At 41.2% G+C, this 24,382-nt stretch overlaps 1 protein-coding gene across 1 annotated transcript in view; it reads right to left on the reverse strand.

Annotated features, from left to right (window-relative positions):
• Positions 1–270: 270 nt before the first annotated feature.
• The window catches only part of LOC145401595 (protein amalgam-like), a 26,738-nt gene continuing 2,626 nt past the window's right edge, over positions 271–24,382 (reverse strand). Inside the window, exons 2-10 of the mRNA XM_080273789.1 lie at positions 17,660–17,809; positions 15,799–16,169; positions 15,297–15,437; positions 13,600–13,891; positions 11,870–12,012; positions 9,586–9,588; positions 5,818–6,022; positions 4,484–4,524; positions 271–366 (exon numbers count right to left, since the gene is read on the reverse strand). Coding sequence (XP_080129915.1) covers positions 271–366; positions 4,484–4,524; positions 5,818–6,022; positions 9,586–9,588; positions 11,870–12,012; positions 13,600–13,891; positions 15,297–15,437; positions 15,799–16,169; positions 17,660–17,809 — 1,442 coding nt within the window. The remainder of the gene's footprint in view (positions 367–4,483; positions 4,525–5,817; positions 6,023–9,585; positions 9,589–11,869; positions 12,013–13,599; positions 13,892–15,296; positions 15,438–15,798; positions 16,170–17,659; positions 17,810–24,382) is intronic.

A 24,382-nucleotide genomic window follows, 5' to 3' on the forward strand; every position in this document is an offset into this window, starting at 1 on the left:
CTAGCTCACCTCCTTGGCCCCTCCTGACTAGCTCACCTCCTTGGCCCCTCCTGACTAGCTCACCTCCTTGGCCCCTCCTGACTAGCTCACCTCCTTGGCCCCTCCTGACTAGCTCACCTCCTTGGCCCCTCCTGACCAGCTCACCTCCTTGGCCCCTCCTGACCAGCTCACCTCCTTGGCCCCTCCTGACCAGCTCACCTCCTTGGCCCCTTCTGACTAGCTCACCTCCTTGGCCCCTTCTGACTAGCTCACCTCCTTGGCCCCTTCTGACTAGCTCACCTCCTTGGTCCACACGATACCCCTGGCTATGTTCACACTCTCGATCTTGAAGCTTCGAGTGTGTGGAACTGAACCGCTGCTGGTAGACTAGTGTGACGTGAAGCTTCTAGTCTTATTTAGCGGGAATTTCCGTAAGTCATAACAACACTGCACAATAACTCACCGAAGAAGAGTTAGAATGAAACCTCCAAAGCCATTGACTTTGAATGCAGGTATGTGTAATTGTTAGGTGTGATCAGCCTGCATCCCATATTACTGAGTGCAGTCAGCAATGTTACGTAAAAAAAAAATAATAATGTTCTTTCATCACAGACTAAAGAAATTATTAAAAAAAAAAAATGTGGTTCTTCCAGTTCCGAGATCTCGGTTTTGGTAATATGGTCCTAATTTCCTAAAGCATCCAGTACTCGGTCATTCATAACTGTGCAGTCATGGTCAGTGCAGTCATTGGTGTTGTACAAACACTGTAGTCGCGGCGCTTGACTCTGGGGTTGTCATTATCGTCTCCTGGCAACCTACCTGTCAACAGTGTTTCCAATTTCATATCATATTATACACGAATCATATTTTTATACACGAATATATTTTACATGATTAGTATACTCGAACATATTATACACAAATCACACGCGTATCATATTATACACAAAATTGGAAACACTATTGAGGTTTCCAGGGCACGATAATGACAACCTCAGAGTCGCGCGCCACAACTATGGTATAAGTTATCGTGTTTGGCGCACCTCGTAGGGATGGCTACTGAGGCCGAATGTACTGTACGGCATTAATTCTTGTCCCTGAACGGTGGTGTAGGAAGAGGGGTGGCTAGGGAGCATTGGCCACCCTTGAAGTATGCCTGGCCACCCCAATATCCGAGAGAATATCCTCAGAATCTCCCAAACAGCTTTCCTTGAGCCACTCCATAGCTAAACCTGGCCACCCCTCCGTCACCCCATTTTTAAAACCCGTCACGCCCCTCTCTAGAGAACACAGAGCCCGAAGAGAGAGAGAGAGAGAGAAGACCGTGGATGAAGGACTGACATAAGATCAGCATTCACACACGAAGTCCGTCTAAGAGCCTCATGCACGGTAAGTCAAGCATGGTGACTGGCAGGTATAACCGTCGTGTATGGGTGTGACTGAGGGCTTGTGCAAATGAGTGAAGGGAATCCAACATGGCTTGATATTTCAGTCATGACGCTTGTAAAATCATGCCTGATGGTGTATAGGAATGACTGAACAACGACTAAATCCTTCTTTCTTCATCAGCATTCTTCTTTTCCAATGTCCTTCAGCTGTATGGTCTACGGAGCAAGAATTATCGCCGTACATACAGCTTCAGTAGTCACCCATACGACGTGCGCCACAGACCATAACACAACATTGTACAATCTCGTTATTGGTGTACGGACAAAACCAATTATTTCAAGATCACCTGCACAACCATGACAGTATAATGCGTCTTTGAGATACAGTAAAAGGAATAAATAAATAAACAGATTCTGAGGTGCTGTACCCTTTCCTGTACCCCACCAGACGGTACAGCAAGAGCAGAAATAACTCCTTAAAATGAAATACACCATGTCCATTTTCAAGGCGTTACAGATTGATTCGGGGATAGGTTTTCAAACACTCCTAGCGCTGCCCTTCTGTTTCTCACTTTCACACCATCTTGTCTCGTAAAATAAATGATCCTGGAGATTAACATACCAAGTTGACAGCTATTACTCAAAATTTAAACCATCACTTCTTAAGCAGGATACAGAAGGATGTAAACACTAATAAAGACTGTAGTAGTAATGTTAGTATTGCAACACTGGATAGTCTTCTTCACAGTCTTTTCTGAGGTGGATGGGGGGGAGGGGGAGGAGCAGACTGTGGATGAGATGGAGGGATGGAGTGGAGAGGTATATGAGGGGTGTGTGAGCTGAGGGAAGGGCAGCGAAATGGCAAGGGACACGGCGACATGGAGAGTTTGTTTGTGGCCACCCCTTACGGGATTAAGGCGTCTGGCAATAGACAGGTAGACAGACAGCTAAAACACGATCTACTGTCCTTAGCCCAATAGTTGCTTAGTGCGTATCACAACTGTTTCCTGCAGTAAACCAAGTACTTTAACCATACTATTGACAAAAGACTTCATCTGAATAACATACACTGGCTTAAAGTTTGTACAGTCGTCTATTTAACATCCTTAGACACGAAAGCTTTTTTTGAATTATAAAACTCTACAGCACTGCACCTGGATAATTTTAAAGATAGTACATTTTAAAGATAAAGTAGTACATGAGTTACTGTATTGTACATGCACAGAATGGATCAATATAAACGTTGCTAATGACACTGCTGTACACTTGTTAATGTTACTTGGGAATCGCTTTAATTACGGACAAATGAGCTACAATGCTGGTGGTTCCTGCTAATTGGATTTCTGTTGTTCATCTCTGTCTATACATTCACTGTGGCGCCATTTGGTTCACCTGGCCGTTACTATCTATCTATCTATTGCCAGACGCCTCAATCTCGTTCGGGGTGGCCACAAACAAATCGTCTCCACATCGCCCTGTCCCCCGCCATTTCACTGCCCTGCTCCCAACTCACACCCCCTGACTGTTAATTAGCCCCGTATTCCGGTCGGTTACGGTAACTCCCTAGCACCTTTCCCTGAGCGACTTATATTCTTATTACACCTTTCTATCCTGTTCTGTGTTATGTAAATCCTTCAAATATCGTCACACTCTGCATAACTAACGTACAAAAGGGTACTGATCAGCCATATCCAAGAATTAATCGCTAAAGAAGAGGTGTTGGGGAGCCTCCTTACCCTACGAGAATATCGGCCTTCGTCAGTCATGGAAGCTCTCTGACACATTTTCCTTAACGATTTATTTTCGGATATGGCTGGTTAATATCCTTGTGTACGTTATTTATGCAGAGTATGGCCATAGTGGAAGGATTTATGTAACACGGAAGAGATCAGCAGGGTGTAAGACAAGATGAATCGCTTAGGAAAAGGTGTTAGAGAATACGGTGTTAAATCGCCATGGCCTTTCTTCCTCGTAGCCACAAGCACCAGGAAATGCACTGTTGATGTCATCCGATTTGCTTCCATGGGCGCATCCAAGAGGGAAGGAGGACATTTTTGAAAGAGTATGCTCAACGGGAAGGCTGCTGGTCATTATTTATACCTTTACTATTTCAAGTTATTTTCTGGATGGCGTGGAGAGGTATATGAGAGAGGGGGGTGTGAGTTGGGAGCAGGGCAGTGAAATGGAGGGGGACAGGGCGACGTGGAGGCGATTTGTTTGTGGCCACCCCGTACGGAATTAAGGCGTCTGGCAATAGACAGATAGATAGATAGACTTTCTGGATTGCTTCCTTTGGTATTTAACTACAGATACCTTTGTCAATAATCTAGATACTATTTCAATATTTTCCAGTCAGTTATATTATAGCAAGAAACACAACTAATTTCAATCCCTCCCCTCCATAACAAATTCCTGGATATGCCCCTGCTAATCTCTCAGAGGTTTTTCACTCGTAAAAATACCCATGACCTCCTGGATTATCTGAACAAGGTCATCATTTTCTTTTTTCATATTTAAAACCTTTCAAAAAACCTGCTTAATATTCCACACACTGGTTTAGGCTGGATGGCGGTTTATTTATGGTAACGTTGGTGTTTTGGTGGCTGTGTTGAGTTTAAAGTTGGCTCTCGGCATTATCGTCATTTATCATTACCATCATCGCATCACCACCACCACGACCGTCACCATTATCATCAACATCACGAATATTATCATCACCATCATCATTATCACCATCATTACCATCATCGTCACCACCATCACCATCATCGTCAGGAAGAAGTCATGCAGGATGGTGAACCGAACACTGCTAAAATGAGTGTCAAATGACGGTGCTGAGTGCTTTGGCTCACATCTGGGAAGTCAGCAACAGCAAGAGGAAGTCAGGAAGGATGTCACCCTCTACTGAAGTACTGTAGCTGTCTGGGTAACATCATCATCGTCATCATTATCATCATCATCAGCAACAAGAAGTATTTAAGTAGGATATCAGTCTCTGCTGAAGGACTGTAGATGCTGCCAAGGAGAGTGATGAGTTCTTACGGTCCCGTCATCATCATCATCATTATTATTATCATCATCATCAACAGCAGCAGGTGGACTGATTGAACCCAGACCAGTGTCCCCGAGCCACTAGTGGACCGGAGAACCGCCATCGCTGCAACAAGAAAGGTAGTTAATTCCGTTACATGTTCCACCAGAGATTTGCAGAATTTAATTCATTCTTTCTCTCAGCAGATTATGCCCGTATTTTCATCGACTGATCAAGCTCCCTAACACCTTTTCCTTTGAGATTTATTTTATTATACATTATTTTCTTGTCTTATATAAATCCTTACGCTAACGCCATAATCTGTAAACTAACGTACAAAAGCATATTAACCAGCCATATCGAAAAATATATCGCTAAGGAAGTAGTGCTAGGGATTTTCCTTAACTGACGAGAATGCGGCCTACTGTATATGAATTAGCTTAAGAGAGCTCCCTAACACCTTTTCCCAAGCGATTTTGTTTTGTATATAACACCGTACTGCAGGGCCGGACTTACCTACGTGTGGGCCCCAGGCCAAACTCAACAGTGGGCCCTCAAATTTATAGAAATGTTTGCATGTTTCAGTAATCACTCTCAATTAGGACCAACTTGCCTAGCCCCGGGCTCCTACGCTCCTCATGGGGTGACACAGGATTAGGTGATGGAAGGATATATATATATATATATATATATATATATATATATATATATATATATATATATATATACATATATATATATATATGTAAATTCTACTTTTCCCTGGCTGAGGATCACTGCGGGCCTATCCCATACACCGGGTCCTATACTTATTGTACAGGGGCCCTTAAAGTTGTGAATATATTATGTAATGAAATACTCGGCGTACACCTGAAACAAGGTTATACGCTGGCACACTGCGTGACAAACTAGTTTCAGTGGCCCCCAGATACCGGTGGGCCCTAGGCCAATGGCCTACTTGGCCTATTGGTAAATCCGACCCTGCCGTACTGTCCTCTTCTGTGTAACATAAATCCTTCCAATTTTAAAGAGCAGTTAGAACAAAATTCAAACACGTTACTCTGTGTGAAAATTTTGGCAGTTATTTTGTCCCAGGCTCTTCTGAAACATGAACCCGGTGGACCGCAGGCTGAAGTCGCTCTCCTGTCATCCACCATCTTCCTTTTGGGGGATAAGGAGGGAACTGAAGGACGTTTATATGGGAGGATAGCGGCGTCACTCAAGCATAGTTGTGCCACCACGTGAAGGCGTCCCTAACTAGCAGCAGAGATGGCGTTACGAGAGAGGCATAACATTACAAAAATATATACATGAGTTATACGTGTTTGTTATTATTATTCACACTCAAAAGTCTCTAACGCCCGTTTTTGCTGGTGAAAATTAGAGAGAGAGAGAGAGCTATCACCAAATACCACTCACCTTTCTTGGTGAAAAAATGGAAGTGCTTTGACTCCGCCGACCAGCCGTACTTATTCCTGACCCTCACCACGGCCAAGTAGTCCGTGGCCACCTGCAGCTGGGCCAGGGTGTGGGCCATGTAGTGCCTCCCCCCTCGGCGCTCCAGCTGGCCCTCCATCCGCCTCGATATCTTGGCCCAGGACCCCGCCATCACTGCGCTGTGGTTCTGTAGCAGGAAGTTGGTGCCGTGTGTTTTAAATTTCAAACAGCAGTGTGGAATGCCAACTCCCTCAAATTGCAAAGTGGAATGCCAACTCCCTCAAATTGCAAAGTGGAATGCCAACTCCCTCAAATTGCAAAGTGGAATGCCAACTCCCTCAAATTGCAAAGTGGAATGCCAACTCCCTCAAATTGCAAAGTGGAATGCCAACTCCCTCAAATTGCAAAGTGGAATGCCAACTCCCTCAAATTGCAAAGTGGAATGCCAACTCCCTCAAATTGCAAAGTGGAATGCCAACTCCCTCAAATTGCACAGTGGAATCCCAGACCCCTCAAATTGCACAGTGGAATCCCAGACCCCTCAAATTGCAAAGTGGAATGCCAACTCCCTAAAATTGCACAGTGGAATGCCAACTCCCTCAAACTGCAAAGTGGAATGCCAACTCCCTCAAACTGCAAAGTGGAATGCCAACTCCCTCAAACTGCAAAGTGGAATGCCAACCCCCTCAAACTGCAAAGTGGAATGCCAACTCCCTCAAACTGCAAAGTGGAATGCCAACTCCCTCAAACTGCAAAGTGGAATGCCAACTCCCTCAAACTGCAAAGTGGAATGCCAACTCCCTCAAACTGCAAAGTGGAATGCCAACTCCCTCAAACTGCAAAGTGGAATGCCAACTCCCTCAAACTGCAAAGTGGAATGCCAACTCCCTCAAACTGCAAAGTGGAATGCCAACTCCCTCAAACTGCAAAGTGGAATGCCAACTCCCTCAAACTGCAAAGTGGAATGCCAACTCCCTCAAACTGCAAAGTGGAATGCCAACTCCCTCAAATTGCAAAGTGGAATGCCAACCCCCTCAAATTGCAAAGTGGAATGCCAACCCCCTCAAATTGCAAAGTGGAATGCCAACCCCCTCAAATTGCAAAGTGGAATGCCAACCCCCTCAAATTGCAAAGTGGAATGCCAACCCCCTCAAATTGCACAGTGGAATCCCAGACCCCTCAAATTGCACAGTGGAATGCCAACCCCCTCAAATTGCAAAGTGGAATGCCAACCCCCTCAAATTGCACAGTGGAATGCCAACCCCCTCAAATTGCACAGTGGAATGCCAACCCCCTCAAATTGCACAGTGGAATGCCAACCCCCTGAAATTGCACAGTGGAATGCCAACCCCCTGAAATTGCACAGTGGAATGCCAACCCCCTGAAATTGCACAGTGGAATGCCAACCCCCTAAAATTGCACAGTGGAATGCCAACTCCCTAAAATTGCAAAGTGGAATGCCAACCCCCAATTTTCGACGACAGTTTCTAACACACATAATGGCGGTAGAACAATTTTGGTCCTGTATACTCGTAGCTGCTGAACTGGGATGCAGGCTAACTGTACCTAAGAACTACAGGCGTTTCCTAAGTAACCGTTTTTAAAAATCAGGAGTTTGAATTCCACTTTGCTATGTAAGGTTTAATAAGACGATTTTTAGTGACGCGTGGCACCCTCTAGAATGGTCGGTGTTACTTCTGTTCTCAAAATATTCCCCGCATCCGTTATTAGGCATCAGTTTTGGATATTTACTACAAAATTTAATCTAGCATCAAATTCACACTACAACCACGACGGTTGTGACACGGTAGGTTATTAGACTTAAAATCTGGCTGATCTTGAAGGCATACTGAATGGCTAAGGCTTTTTATTTAACAGCTTTGTAAATGAAATGGCTGACGAGATTGGCACCCCCAGAAATGATGTTTGGCACCGCAATTTCGCTTCATATTAAAAAAAAAAAAAAAAAAATCAGAAATAACAAGGCTAAAGTTGCAATGTATACTTTTGGCTATCGTCTCAAAGCAAACTAGTTATATCAGAGGAGACTAATAGGAAAACGTAACCCATCCCAAATTTAAAACATGGCGCGTAAAGGTAAAATTATCCTGGCTTCGGGACAAAAATCTAAATACATTACTGAACGCGTTAATGAAGGTGACTGCTACTGAAATATTAAGTTTAAAATAATATACTGAAGTTTCTAGCAATGTTCTACTTTCAATTGCCACGCTTAGATCCTAGAATTGAGAGAGACCCTAGAATTGAGACAGTCTTTGGCTCTGGTGATGGAATTTTTTTTTTTTTTTTTTTTTATGCGAGGAAGAAGGAACCAAAGGCCATGAGCCCGCAGTAACAGTTCCCTCCAAGAGAAAAACAAAATACAATAGAGAACCAAATTCAAGATCCGATCATTTTGAGATGCCTGGACACACTGCGTTTGAAAGACTGGAGATCATAGGCAGGAGGAAATACAGACAGAGGGAGACAGTTCCAGAGCTGACCTGTTGCATGAATGAAAGACTGGGAGTAACGGTTAACTCTTGCATTAGAGAGTTGGACAGAAAAGGGATGAGAGTTTGCTGCCAGACGGGTGCTACGCGCCCGTCGTAGAGGTGGAGGAATGCAAGCAGACAGTTCAGAGGAGCAGTGACCATTAAAGTAGCGATAGAAAAGAGATAAAGATGCAACAGTGCGGCGAAGAGACAGAGGTTGAAGGGAGTCAGTAAGAGGAGGAGAGTTAATGAGACGAAAAGCCTTTGACTCCACCCTATTGAGAAGAGCTGTATGTGGGGAGCCTCCCCACACATGAGAGTTGTACTCCACACAGGGGCGGATAAAACCCCTGTATAGAGTCAACAATTGTGCAGGGGTAAAGAAAGAGCGGAGTCGGCTTAGCACACCCAATCTCTTGGAAGCAGATTTTACAAGAGATGTAATATGATCTTTCCAAGATAAGTCCCGAGTAAATGAAACCCCAAGCATGTTCAAGGATGATGCAGGATTAATCTGAATATTATTAAACATTAGTGGGTATACCTGTGGAAGATTTTGTCGGGTTGATAGGTGTAAGAACTGAGTCTTAGAAGCATTAAAGACAACCATGTTATTTTTACCCCAGTCAGAGATATGAGCCAAGTCAGACATTAGGTGTGCCATAGCCTCATCCCTTGTTTCTTGAAGTAATTGTTGAGATGGGCGTTGCGGGAACCGAATGGAAAGGTGAAGGATGGAGTCATCAGCGTATGAGTGGATAGAGTTAGATGTACAGCTTAGAAGATCATTGATGAATAAAAGGAAGAGAGTTGGTGATAGGACAGAGCCCTGAGGAACACCACTGTTGATAGATCTAGGAGAAGAACGATGGCCGTCTACGACAGCAGCTATAGAACGACCAGAAAGGAAGCTAGCGGTGAAGGTACAGATAGGATAGAAACCGTAGGAGGGCAGTTTGGAAATTAAAGATTTGTGCCAGACTCGATCGAAAGCCTTTGAGATGTCAAGTGCAATGGCAAAGCTTTCGCCAAAGTCCCGAAAGGAGGATGACCAGGAGTCTGAAAGGTAGGTGAGAAGATCGCCAGTGGAGCGTCCCTGACGGAACCCATACTGACGATCGGAAAGAAGGTTGTGATAGGAAAGATGCCTTAAAATTTTTTTATTAAGAATTGACTCGAAAACTTTTGAAATACAGGACGTTAAAGCAATTGGACGATAGTTGGAGGGTTGGGAGTGGTCACCCTTCTTTGGGACTGGCTGAATGAGAGCAAACTTCCAGCAAGAAGGAAAGGTACAAGTTGACAGACAAAGGCGAAATAGTTTGCCTAGGCAGGGTGTAAGCACAGAAGCACAGTTTTTGAGAACAACAGGAGGGACCCCATCAGGCCCATATGCCTTGTTAGTACTGAGGCCAGTAATGGCAGAAAATACATCAACTGAAGAAATTTTAATGTCAGCCATGAGGAAGTCAGAGGGGGAAGTGATGGAGGAACAGCACCGGAATCGTCTAAGGTGGAATTGGAGGAGAAAGTTCTGTGCGAAGAGATCTGCTTTATCAGTAGAAGAAATAGCTACAGAACCATCAGAGTAGAAAAGAGGAGGGAAGGATGATGAGGTAAAGTTGTTAGAAAGATTTTTGGCAAGGTGCCAGAAGGAGCGGGAAGAATTCGAGTTGGAGAGTTGAGAGCATTTAGTATGGATGAAATTATTTTTAGTAGAGCGAAGAACAGACTTAGCACGATTCCGGGCAGAAACGTAAAGATTATGTGATTCAGGGGTGGGTTGGCTCCGGTACCTTTTGTAGGCCTTCTTGTTGCGGACAGCATTAGAACAAGCGTGATTAAACCAAGGCTTTCTTGCGTTAGTCAAAGGATATGAGAAAGGAATGTATGCTTCCATGCCCGAGAGAATAACCTCCGTAATGCGCAAGGCACACTCAGATGGCTCACGGCCATGGAAGCAATAATCATTCCAGGGAAAATCAAAGAAGTACTGCCTGAGGGCCTCCCAGTCCGCAGCTCCAAAATGCCAGAGACGACGTTTCCCTGGAGGGTCCGCAGGCCGTACTGGAGCAATAGGACAGGTTAAGGTAATAAGGTTGTGATCGGAGGAGCCCAACGGAGAGAAAAGATTAACAGAGTAAGCAGAAGGATTAGTTGTGAGGAAGAGGTCAAGTATGTTGGAGCTCTCTCCAAGGCGGTCAGGGATACGGGTAGGGTGCTGTACAAGCTGCTCTAGGTCATTAAGGATAGAAAAGATGTAGGCTTGTTCACCAGGTGGATCCGTGAAAGGAGAGGAGAGCCAAAGGTGGTGGTGAACATTGAAATCTCCAAGAATGGAGATTTCAGAGAAAGGAGAAATGGACAGAATGTGTTCCATCGTAGAAGTAAGATAGTCGAAGAATTTTTGATAGTCAGTAGAATTAGGGGATAAGTAAACAGCACAGATATATTTAGTCAGAGAATGACAGGAAAGCCGAAGCCAGAGAGTGGAGAATTCAGAAGAATCAAGTTCAGGAACACGAGAGCAAGATAAGTCGTTGTGTATGTATACACAACAGCCACCTTTGGCTTTGAAATGAGTATAGAGAAAGTAGGAGGATACAGAAAAGGGTTTGCTGTCAGTTGCCTCAGACAGCTGAGTCTCCGTTAGAAAAAGAAGGTGAGGTTTAGAGGAGGAGAGGTGGTGCTCAACAGAGCGAAAGTTAGATGAAAGGCCGCGAATGTTGCAGAAAAGAAGAAGAAGAGAGTCAGACAGTGGTTCCAGGCACCTCGAGTCGTCACCGGGAGAGGGGCAGATGGCGGGGGCATTTATGGTCCCCCCCCTGGGGACTCCGAGGCTGGGTGAATTGACGCCATTTAGGTAAATTTTGAATAGGAAGTGTAGTGTGTACTGTGCATGTAGTTTGGTGAAGATAGATAGAGAAATTTGTACTGGAGAGCATGCTGGCCTACTCTCTGTGTAACTGAGACACTGAAAAAGTTCAGCAAAGGGGAATGGTCAGGAACTAGTCCTGAGGGCTGATGAAACGGGAGCTCCAGCACTCCCTGTCATCAGCTAGCCATCCACCTCGGGAGTACTGCCCTGCTCGACTGGTGCTACAGTCTACTCCTACCAAATGTTACGAAATGTTAGCCAGAATAAACATCTATATCGCATCTTAGGGCCATAAATTCTGTGTAGTGTGTATATTTCATGCACTAAATCCATCACTGACACATGGGTATTCATCATCGCTATTTTGACTTCATATTAACCAGTAGGGAGCAGTGTGTGATGGAGAGGGAAGAGTTGGAGAGGCGGTAAGGGGCAGGACCGAAGGGGTAACACACACACACACACACACACACACACACACACACACACACAGCATATTAGTGTAGTGTTGGTGATGGTAGTGTGGTAGTAGTGGTGAGGAGGGTGATATGGTATTGTGGTGCTGGTGTTAACGTATGGTATAATCTTTTGACGTGGTATTGTTACTGAGAGACGTGTGGTGTAGTGGTATTAGTTCTGGTATTAGTGGTATTACTCTCACCTGCCAGACGCCCAGGTGTGCTCTGCGGTATTTAATGATGTACTCAGTGATGGGGTAATAGCTCTCTGTCTCCCAGGTAAGGGTGTACCTGCCACTCTCCCCGCCATTAGCACTGCTTGTCACTTCAGGGGGTTGGGGAAGACCTGGGGGAGATTAGGAAGAAGGAGAAGCAGAAGAAATACTACTACTACTACTACTACTACTACCACTAATGCTACTACTACTACTACTAATATTACTACTACTACTACTACTACTGCTACCACAAGTACTACTACTACTACTACTACTACTAATGCTGCTGTTGCAACAACAACAACAACTACTACTACTACTACTACTACTATTACTAATAATAATAATAATAATAATAATAATAATAATAATAATTAAGATGATGAAGAAGAAAACAGGGAAAGAAATAATAATAATAACCATCATCATCAAAATCATCATCATCATCATCCGGACTCCTTTCCCACCCTAGGGCGGGTGAGGAGTAGTAATGTCCAGACAGCCCAAGTCTGCCCAATCCAATGGGCCACGCTTCTATTCATTCATCACTCAAGCCTCCGGAATCGTAGCTCTATCGGATACGCCAAAAACTTTCACTACATTCTGTAGCTTCACATACACGTATCCGGTAGAGTCAATCCGGACGCTGCCACGTTAAAAAGGGGTGCCAAATCCCTGAACATCCACTTCTCCTCACAACATTCATCCAGCCAGCTCGATCTCCTGTCAATTCCCTAGCCTCACCGACTTCCAAACCTCTCTTCCTCACACACTCATCCACCATATCTCTCCACCTTCTCCTTGGCCTACCTCGCCTCCTCCCTCCTTCAAATTCGCTCAGATATACCTTCTTCACCACTCTATTGTTATCCATTCTCTAAACATGACCGTACCATCTCAGTAAGCTTATGCCACGAAAATTCTTGCACTCACTTCGCTCACCTTTATTTTTGTATAGGGGTACAATCACAGCCTTATTCCACTCTGCAGGCACAGTTTCACTCATCCATGCCTTCTTACATATCTCCAACAAGCACTTCATTCCACTCTCTCCACTACACTTAAGCATCTCTGCATACACCTCATCAACCCCAGCTGCTGTCCCATTCTTCAGCCGCTTCACAGCACTCTACACCTGTGCGAGTGTCACGTCTCCTGGCACTGCATGTGTAACAATAACAACAATAATAATGAACAAAAACAACAATACTCATAATAATAATAATAATTAATAATAATAATAATAATTAATAATAATAATAATAATAATAATAATAATAATAAATAACAACAATAATGATGATGATGATAATAATCCATCCATCCATCTATCATCCAATCCTATGCCACCCCATGAGAAGCGTAGGAACCCGGGGCTAGGCAAGCTGGTCTTGACATTTAAGATAATAATAATGCTAATAATAATACAAACTAATAATACTGATGATGATGATAATAATAATAATAATAATAATAATAATGATAATAATAATAATGATAATGATAATAATAATGATAATGATAATAATAATAATAATAATAATAATAACAATAGTAGTAGTAGCAGCAGCAGTAGTAGTAGTAGTAGTAGTAATAATAAATAATAAATAATAATAATAATAATAATAATAATAATAATAATATTATTATTATTATTATTATTAATAATTAATAACAACAACAACAACAGCAACACCACACTACTTCCGGCTCACCTGTCACCTGAATAACAGCATTTTTCTGGCCAAGTCTATTCTCAGCGATGCAAACGTAGGCACCAAAATCCTTCTCGGTAACAGGACTGATGGAGAGGGAGTGTTTGTGGGCGGGGTGGGCGTGGGCGTGGGTGGGCGGGTGGTGGGACGGGTGTGGGCGGTGGAGCTGGGTGTCCATCATGAGGTCTGGCAGTGGGCGGCCGTCATGGGTCCAAACTACGTCAGGTGGAGGTCGACCTTGAACGATGCATACGAGTTTGGCGTGGTCGCCCTGCCCTGTCCTTACCACTGCCTGAAAACGTACATGATTATTAGGGTACACACACACACACACACACACACCAATGGACGCAAATTAAACCCCACAGGTAAGCAGGGAAACATTCTGACAACACACCGTTCACTTTAAGTTGGCGTAAAATTGCCATTCACGTCTGCAGTGCTTCGCCATAAGGAGAGAATAACACTAGAACTTGATGCTATGCTCTTCTTACTCTAACCTGGCCTAAAATGGTCATCTCTCTATCTTGAATGATGAGTTGTAACAATAGATTAACACTAGAATTCGGTGCTAATCACGAAGAAGTGCCATGGAAAGTACAGCCAAGGCACTGTCTTTTTCAGCCACTGAGCTCCGTGATATAAGCTCCAAAAGGACGAAAATTTGAGCCAAGTTAAGATAAAAAGGGTATAGTCACGAAGAGGTTTATGGAAAGAATGCTAAGCAGTGGAGGGATGTGAGCTGCAAACCAACGAAACTCTCCGCATATTTAAACTGAGCGGGCTATAGTTACTGTGAGTGGTATGCCCGCTGATTAGTATGGTAGGTGATGTTTTTTATGGATGACGGTAAAATTATTCTCAAGAACTCTTAAATTGTATCGATAAATCTTTGGGATACATGACAGTGGTGTTTTTTTTTTCTATAACCACAAACATCTTTATCAATACTTTGCACTTCGACTGTTTATAAGAACAAGTGAAAGAGGATAACTGCAGTAGGCCAAAGATTCAAAAACGTGTCAGTGTTGTTGTTGCTGTTTTCCTATAACCACAAACATCTTTATCAATACTTTGCGTTTTGACTGTTTGGGAATATAAGAACAAGTGATGAGATGATAACTACAGTAGGCCAAAGATTCCATGCTTTGGGTTAGAGGTAATGTTTTTTAGTAAGGATTTTCATGGCTACACCAGTTATCCCATTCCATTCAAAATCGTTTCCCACATAGCACAAGTTTGCCTGGTATCTCTAACTTTCTCTGACGCGCCATAGGTCAGTCCACACCAACTGCATGCTGGTGTAAGCAGGTGCAAGAGGGAGTTTGGCATCCCTTCAGTCCTTACAAGTGACCCCAGTGGATGCATGGGGTTGAGGGCAAGAATTTGTTTGGGTCAGTGTGTGGCCACACTTGCTCTAAACATGTGATCGACGGAAGGAAATTAGGCTCAGGGGTCTGGCCAACATTCAGACTTGGTTACTGATGCTGGTCTAACCCGGTGCTTCGTTTCATCCAGTCTATCACATGTTTCAAGCAAGTATGGCCTGATCCTTACAATGATGCAGAAGTCCATGGCAGTGGGTATTTGGTGTGGACGCGGCCTTTGAAGACACAAAACTATTCCTAAACTGTACTTGTGTTTGGTGGCAAAGATTTAAGCACTCAAGATTCCTGTCATTTTAAAGTCAGTGGCACCTTCTCTGGCGTGACCTCCGGGGGGTACTCCACAGTGAGGGTCATGGTGGCAGACGCAGGCTCACCCACACCGTTGTCAGCCGTACACACATACATTCCCTCAGCGCGTCGGTCAACACTCTCCAGGGTCAGCCGATGGCCCTGTAATACCGCATGCGTACAGGTGAATATGAATAGCAGGACAATGTTATTAGCCACATCATTGACATTAGTAGTAGTCATATTCCAGGTTCATCTGAAATGTGAACCCAGTGGACTGCAGGCAGAAGTTGTCGTCATCCTGCAGTCTACTGTCCTTCCTTTCAGTGGTAGGGAGGGGACTAATGAACGTTTGTATGACGAGGCAGTGGAGTTACCAAGTTATACCTGTGCCACCACATGAAGTCGTCTTTCTCCAGCACCATTCCTAGCAATAAGAGTTAAATAAATCACTGACAGACACATAACTAAATAAACGAAAAATAATTAAACCTGAAATCAAGGTGCACATAATCCTACCAACCTGCACTGTATGCTGTCCTGACGGCATCTTGGCCCCCTGGCGGGACCAATGGATACTAGGTTTTGGATTACCCTGGCCTTCACACTCCAACACGGCCGTGCTTCCCCGCGCTACATGCTGCTCTGCTGGCACGACACTTCTCACATCGGGGGCATACTGCACGTCAAGGCTGTGGCGAAGCTGCACGGGAGGCTCCAGATCAAAATGGCACAGGAAAATGCCTGAATCGCGAGGCCTTGTGTGTGATATAGTGAGTCGTGGTCCCGAAATGGAGATGCGTGGATCAGCGGTTACTTTTGCCGTGCCCACTGTCAGGAGTTTCTCACTGCCCCCGTTGGCTGGGAGCTTCTTGATGATTAGTTTGTTGACGCCTGTGACGGAGGAGAGTAGAAGTAGTAGTAGAAGTAGTAGTAGTAGTAGTAGCAGTAGTAGTAGTAGTAGTAGCATCAGGTTCATTTGAATGCGAACAGAAAGGACTGCAGACTGAAGTGGTCCTCTTGCAGTCCACCATCTTCCTTTCGGGGGATAAGGAGGGAGTTGAGGGACGTTTGCATAACTAGGCGGTGGTGTAGCTCGGTTATATCAGTGCCACCACGTGAAGGCGTCCCTCTACAACACCAGGGGACTGTAGTTACCATAAAATAAATCAACATTGTCAGTATCAGTTGGAACGTTATTATTAATCCAAGAATATTATTATCATCATCATCGGCATCTATCTATCTATCTATCTGTCTCTCTATCTATCTGTCTATCTATCTATTTATCTATTTGTTTATCTATCTGTCTATCTATCTATCCATCTTTCCGTAAATGTCTATCAGTTAGTCATCATCATCATCATCATCATCATCACCATCATCATTACCATCATCATTGCAAATATCTGTCTGTATCTTTCTACCTACCTATTTATCTATCTATCTATCTATCTATCTATCATCATCATCACCATTATCATCATTATTGCAAATATCCATCAATCTATCTATCTATCTATCTGTATATCTATCTATCTATCATCACCACATCATAGCGGATATCTATCTATCATCACCATCATCATGGCAAATATCTATCTATATCTATCTACATACCTATTTATCTATCTATCTATCTATAATCATCATCATCATAATTATCATTGCAAATATCTATATTGATCTCTCTGTCTATGTACCAGTCTATCTATCTATCTATTTATCTATCTATCTATCTACCACCATCATCAAGTGTTTGGTGGTCAGAAAGAGATTAAACAGAATAACTTTTGAACAACAAGAATAAGACAAGGATAGCACGAGGTGGACATTACTATGAAAGTAGGATGACTGAACGTAAATTACAACAGAAAATAAGAAAAATAGGAGAGAGAGAGAGAGAGAGAGAGAGAGAGAGAGAGAGAGAGAGAGAGAGAGAAGGGAAGATGTGTGTGTGTGAACTTACTGAGATTTACTAAAACTATGAGCAATAAGAATAAGACAAGGATAGCAAGAATAAGACAAGGATAGCAAGAATAAGACAAGGATAGCAAGAATAAGACAAGGATAGCAAGGAAAAGACAGGGATAGTAAGGATAAGACAAGGATAGCAAGAATAAGACAAAGATAGCAAGAATAAGACAAGGATAGTAAGAATAAGACAAGGATAGTAAAGATAAGACAAGGATAGTAAGGATAAGACAAGGATAGCACGAGTAAGACAAGGATAGCAAGAATAAGACAGGGATAGTAATTAATATGACAAGGATAGCAAGAATAAGACATGGATAGCACGAATAAGACAAGGATAGCAAGGAAAAGACAGGGATAGTTAGGATAAGACAAGGATAGCAAGAATAAGACAAGGATAGCAAACTTACCGTGGTTGGTGAAGTCACAGGGGATAACGACTGACTGCCCAACCTCCACTGTGAAGGTTTGGGGTCGTGCTGTAAATATTGGTGACTCGGTGTTCGCCCCTGAGTAGTAGTAGTAGTCGTAGTGATAGTCTGGGGAGCTCCTGGGCACACCTGATAGATAGGAAGATAGATAGATGGATAGATAGACGGATGCATTGGTGCAGGGCAAAGATAGATTAGCTATGAGGGTAGTAGTAGTAGTGGTAGTAGCGGTAGTAGTAGTAGTAGTAATAGTAGTAGTAGTAGTAATAGCAGTAGTAGTAGTAGTAGTAGTAGTTGTAGTAGTAGAAGTAGTAGCAGTAGTAGTAGTTGTAGCTGTAGTAGTAGTACTAATAGCAGTAGTAGTGATAGTAGTAGTAGTAGTGGTAGTAGTTGTAGTAGTACAAATAGTTGTAGCAGTAGCAGTAGTAGTGGTTGAAGTTGTAGTACTAATAGCAGTAGTAGTAGTAGTAATAGCAGTAGTAGTAGTAGTAGTAGTAGTGCAGGTAGTCTGGAGAACTCTATAGCACACCTGTTGGACAGACAGATAGATAGAGATAGATAGAGAGATAAATAGATAAATAGATAGATAGATAGTAGGTGGATAGCTGTATGGGTATATTTGATTACCTTGAAATATGATCCATAGATAGATTAACAGATAGATAAACAGACTGATAGATAGATAGACAGGTAGAGAAAGCTGCACCTGAAATCTGATTGGGAAATAGATTTAGATAGATAGACAGATAGAAAGAGAGAGAGATAGATAGGACACCCATTCAAGCCTCACTGGAGAACAGGACTATCTATCTATCTATCTATCAGAATTTGTAGGGCTCCAGGGCTAGGCTAGATCAGGTCAGTGTATTGTCAGTGTATTGTATTGTTAGTGTATTGTATTGTATTGTATTGTATTGTATTGTCAGTGTATTGTATTGTATTGTATTGTATTGTATTGTCAGTGTATTGTATTGTATTGTATTGTATTGTATTGTCAGTGTATTGTATTGTATTGTCAGTGTATTGTATTGTATTGTCAGTGTATTGTATTGTATTGTATTGTATTGTCAGTGTATTGTATTGTATTGTATTGTATTGTCAGTGTATTGTATTGTATTGTATTGTATTGTCAGTGTATTGTATTGTATTGTCAGTGTATTGTATTGTATTGTCAGTGTATTGTATTGTATTGTATTGTATTGTATTGTCAGTGTATTGTATTGTATTGTATTGTATTGTCAGTGTATTGTATTGTATTGTATTGTATTGTCAGTGTATTGTATTGTATTGTCAGTGTATTGTATTGTATTGTCAGTGTATTGTATTGTATTGTATTGTCAGTGTATTGTATTGTATTGTATTGTCAGTGTATTGTATTGTATTGTATTGTATTGTCAGTGTATTGTATTGTATTGTCAGTGTATTGTATTGTATTGTATTGTATTGTCAGTGTATTGTATTGTATTGTATTGTCAGTGTATTGTATTGTATTGTATTGTCAGTGTATTGTATTGTATTGTATTGTCAGTGTATTGTATTGTATTGTATTGTCAGTGTATTGTATTGTATTGTATTGTCAGTGTATTGTATTGTATTGTATTGTCAGTGTATTGTATTGTATTGTACTGTCAGTGTATTGTATTGTATTGTATTGTATTGTCAGTGTATTGTATTGTATTGTATTGTATTGTCAGTGTATTGTATTGTATTGTATTGTCAGTGTATTGTATTGTATTGTCAGTGTATTGTATTGTATTGTCAGTGTATTGTATTGTATTGTATTGTCAGTGTATTGTATTGTATTGTATTGTATTGTCAGTGTATTGTATTGTATTGTATTGTATTGTCAGTGTATTGTATTGTATTGTCAGTGTATTGTATTGTATTGTCAGTGTATTGTATTGTATTGTATTGTATTGTATTGTCAGTGTATTGTATTGTATTGTATTGTATTGTATTGTCAGTGTATTGTATTGTATTGTATTGTCAGTGTATTGTATTGTATTGTATTGTCAGTGTATTGTATTGTATTGTCAGTGTATTGTATTGTATTGTAATGTATTGTATTGTAATGTATTGTTTTTTAAGTGTATTGTATTGTATTTTATTTTAATTGTATTGTATTGTATTGTCAGTGTATTGTATTGTATTGTATTGTCAGTGTATTGTATTGTATTGTCAGTGTATTGTATTGTATTGTATTGTATTGTCAGTGTATTGTATTGTATTGTATTGTATTGTATTGTCAGTGTATTGTATTGTATTGTATTGTCAGTGTATTGTATTGTATTGTATTGTATTGTCAGTGTATTGTATTGTATTGTATTGTATTGTATTGTATTGTATTGTCAGTGTATTGTATTGTATTGTATTGTCAGTGTATTGTATTGTATTGTATTGTCAGTGTATTGTATTGTATTGTATTGTCAGTGTATTGTATTGTATTGTATTGTATTGTATTGGATTGTCAGTGTATTGTATTGTATTGTATTGTCTATTGTATTGTATTGTATTGTCAGTGTATTGTATTGTATTGTACATTATTGTATTGTCAGTATTGTATTGTCAGTGTATTGTATTGTATTGTACTGTATTGTCAGTGTATTGTATTGTATTGTATTGTCAGTGTATTGTATTGTATTGTATTGTATTGTATTGTCAGTGTATTGTATTGTATTGTATTGTCATTGTATTGTATTGTATTGTATTGTCAGTGTATTGTATTGTATTGTATTGTCAGTGTATTGTATTGTATTGTCAGTGTATTGTATTGTATTGTATTGTATTGTATTATTGTCAGTGTATTGTATTGTATTGTCAGTGTATTGTATTGTATTGTCAGTGTATTGACATGGTGTATTGTATTGTCATTATTATTGTATTGTATTGTATTGTATTGTCAGTGTATTTGTATTGTATTGTATTGTATTGTATTGTCAGTGTATTGTATTGTATTGTATTGTCAAAGTATTGTATTGTATTGTATTGTTGTCAGTGTATTGTATTGTATTGTCAGTGTATTGTATTGTATTGTCAGTGTATTGTATTGTATTGTCAGTGTATTGTATTGTATTGTATTGCATTGTCAGTGTATTGTATTGTATTGTATTGTCAGCATTGTATTGTATTGTATTGTCAGTGTATTGTATTGTATTGTATTGTCATTGTCATTGTATTGTATTGTATTGTAGTGTAGTATATTGTACTGTATTGTATTGTATTGTATTGTATTGTAGTGTATTGTATTGTACTGTATTGTATTGTATTGTATTGTATTTTATTGTATTGTATTGTCATTGTATTGTCAGTGTATTGTATTGTATTGTATTGTCAGTGTATTGTATTGTATTGTATTGTCAGTGTATTGTATTGTATTGTCAGTGTATTGTATTGTATTGTCAGTGTATTGTATTGTATTGTCAGTGTATTGTATTGTATTGTCAGTGTATTGTATTGTATTGTGTTGTAAAGTATTGTAATGTATTGTATTGTACTCTATTGTATTGCATTGTATTGTATTATATTGTAATTTATTGTATTGTATGGTATTGTCAGTGTATTGTATTGTATTGTATTGTCAGTATTGTATTGTCAGTGTATTGTATTGTATTGTATTGTCAGGTATTGTATTGTTGTATTGTATTGTATTGTATTGTATTGTCAGTGTATTGTATTGTATTGTATTGTATTGTATTGTCAGTGTATTGTATTGTATTGTATTGTCAGTGTATTGTATTGTATTGTATTGTATTGTCAGTGTATTGTATTGTATTGTATTGTCAGTGTATTGTATTGTATTGTATTGTCAGTGTATTGTATTGTATTGTATTGTCAGTGTATTGTATTGTATTGTATTGTATTGTCAGTGTATTGTATTGTATTGTATTGTCAGTGTATTGTATTGTATTGTATTGTCAGTGTATTGTATTGTATTGTATTGTCAGTGTATTGTATTGTATTGTATTGTATTGTCAGTGTATTGTATTGTATTGTATTGTCAGTGTATTGTATTGTATTGTATTGTCAGTGTATTGTATTGTCAGTGTATTGTATTGCATTGTATTGTCAGTGTATTGTATTGTATTGTATTGTCAGTGTATTGTATTGTATTGTATTGTATTGTCAGTGTATTGTATTGCATTGTATTGTCAGTGTATTGTATTGTATTGTCAGTGTATTGTATTGTATTGTATTGTATTGTCAGTGTATTGTATTGTATTGTATTGCATTGTATTGTCAGTGTATTGTATTGTATTGTATTGTCAGTGTATTGTATTGTATTGTATTGTCAGTGTATTGTATTGTATTGTACTGTATTGTCAGTGTATTGTATTGTATTGTATTGTCAGTGTATAATGATGCTGTGTATACAATGGAAGGCGCCTACTGATCCAGCCTCATTAATCTGGGCTGGTGAGACCTTTATGATGGCGTGGTGATGGATGGTGTGGCCTGTGTGGTGTGGTGTGGTGTGGTGTGGTATGAAAATGAAAGGAAGATGATGTGGTGTGATGTGGTGTGGTGTGGTGTGGTGAGAGAAGATGTGGTGTGGTTTGGTGTGGTGTGGTGTGGTGTGGTGTGGTGTGGTGTAGTATGGTGTGGGAAGTGAGAGAATGGTGTGTTGTAGTGTGAGTAGTAAGAGGAAGATGGTGTGGTGTGGTGTAGGGTATGGTGTGGTGTGGTGTAGGGTATGGTGTAGTGTGGTGTGGTGTGGTGTGGTGGGGTGTAGGGTATGGTGTGGTGTGGTGTGGTGTGGTGGGGTGTAGGGTATGGTGTGGTGTGGTGTGGTGTAGGGTATGGTGTGGTGTGGTGTGGTGTGGTGTGGTGTGGTGTAGGGTATGGTGTGGTGCGGTGTGGTGTAGGGTATGGTGTGGTGTGGTGTGGTGTGGTGGGGTGTAGGGTATGGTGTGGTGTGGTGTGGTGTAGTGTAGGGTATGGTGTGGTGTGGTGTGGTGTAGGGTATGGTGTGGTGTGGTGTGGTGTGGTGTGGTGTAGGGTATGGTGTGGTGCGGTGCGGTGTGGTGTAGGGTATGGTGTGGTGTGGTGTGGTGTGGTGGGGTGGGGTGTAGGGTATGGTGTGGTGTGGTGTGGTGTGGTGTGGTGTGGTATGGTGTGGTGTGGTGTGGTGTGGTGTGGTGGGGTGTAGGGTATGGTGTGGTGTGGTGTGGTGTAGGGTATGGTGTGGTGTGGTGTGGTGGGGTGTAGGGTATGGTGTGGTGTGGTGTGGTGGGGTGTAGGGTATGGTGTGGTGTGGTGTGGTGGGGTATAGGGTATGGTGTGGTGGGGTGTAGGGTATGGTGTGGTGTGAACAGTGAAAAACTTTATGATGCTAGAGAGAGAGAGAGAGAGAGAGAGAGAGAGAGAGAGAGAGAGAGAGAGAGAGAGAGGCCAGATATACCACAATCCCACCCAGTTACAATGGCCCTCTTGCTCGTCGGGTAAGGAAGCTCCCTAACACCTCTTCTTTAGCGATTTATTTTTAGATACGCATAACTAAAATCCGTTCTCCCTATATCCCGGCATAGTATGGGTATGTCAGATTTACGTAGCACTGACAGTACGGTGTAAGAAGCAAAATAACTCTTTTAGGAGAAGGTGTTAGGGAGCTTTCTTAGACCGCCCCCGAAAAAAATAATAATAATAATATAAATAAATAAAAAGTGAAATTTCGTCTGATGGATAATGCAACTCTCACATCTCAAAAAACTATCCTTGTCTTATTTTTCTATTTAATTATTTACTGTATTTTAATGGAGAGGTAAATGGGCACTTCATCCCCCTTTCTATGTCTGGTCTTCAACTCACTTCAAGTATGTTATGCTGCACCAATAATAAACATGCGATTATATGCTATGCTATGTTATAATCCTGAAAATCTCTCTATCTATCTACCTATTCCCAGACGCCTTAATTCCGTAAAGGGTGGCCACAAACAAATCGCCTCCATGTCGCCCTGTCCTCCGCCATTGCATTGCCCTGCTCCCAGCTCACACCAGCTCTCTCATATACCTCTCCACTCCATCCCTCCATCTCATCCTTGGCCTCCCTCTCCCCCCCTCCACCTCACTCACATACACTCTCCTCGTCAGTCTCTCACTCTCCATTCAGAAAATCATGGGCATATAATTCGTCCATGTGAAATGAATAAGATTATGTTAAATTTAAGGATGGCTACTATTTATGGTGAAGCTATAACTACACTTCATACTCACTACACTCTTCACACCATAACTACACTCTTCACACCATAACTACACTCTTCACATCATCACTACACTCTTCACACCATAACTACACTCTTCACACCATAACTACACTTCATACTCACTACACTCTTCACACCATAACTACACTCTTCACACCATAACTACACTCTTCACATCATCACTACACTCTTCACACCATAACTACACTCTTCACACCATAACTACACTCTTCACACCATAACTACACTCTTCACACCATAACTACACTCTTCACATCATCACTACACTCTTCACACCATAACTACACTTCACACCATAACTACACTCTTCACACCATAACTACACTCTTCACACCATCACTACACTATTCATACCATCACTACACTATTCACACCATAACTACACTCTTCACACCATAACTACACTCTTCACACCATAACTACACTCTTCACACCATAACTACACTCTTCACACCATCACTACACTCTTCACACCA

Source organism: Coenobita brevimanus, chromosome 56, assembly GCF_032717465.1.
Source record: "Coenobita brevimanus isolate Jiangsu-jjx chromosome 56, ASM3271746v2, whole genome shotgun sequence".
NCBI lineage: Eukaryota > Metazoa > Arthropoda > Malacostraca > Decapoda > Coenobitidae > Coenobita > Coenobita brevimanus.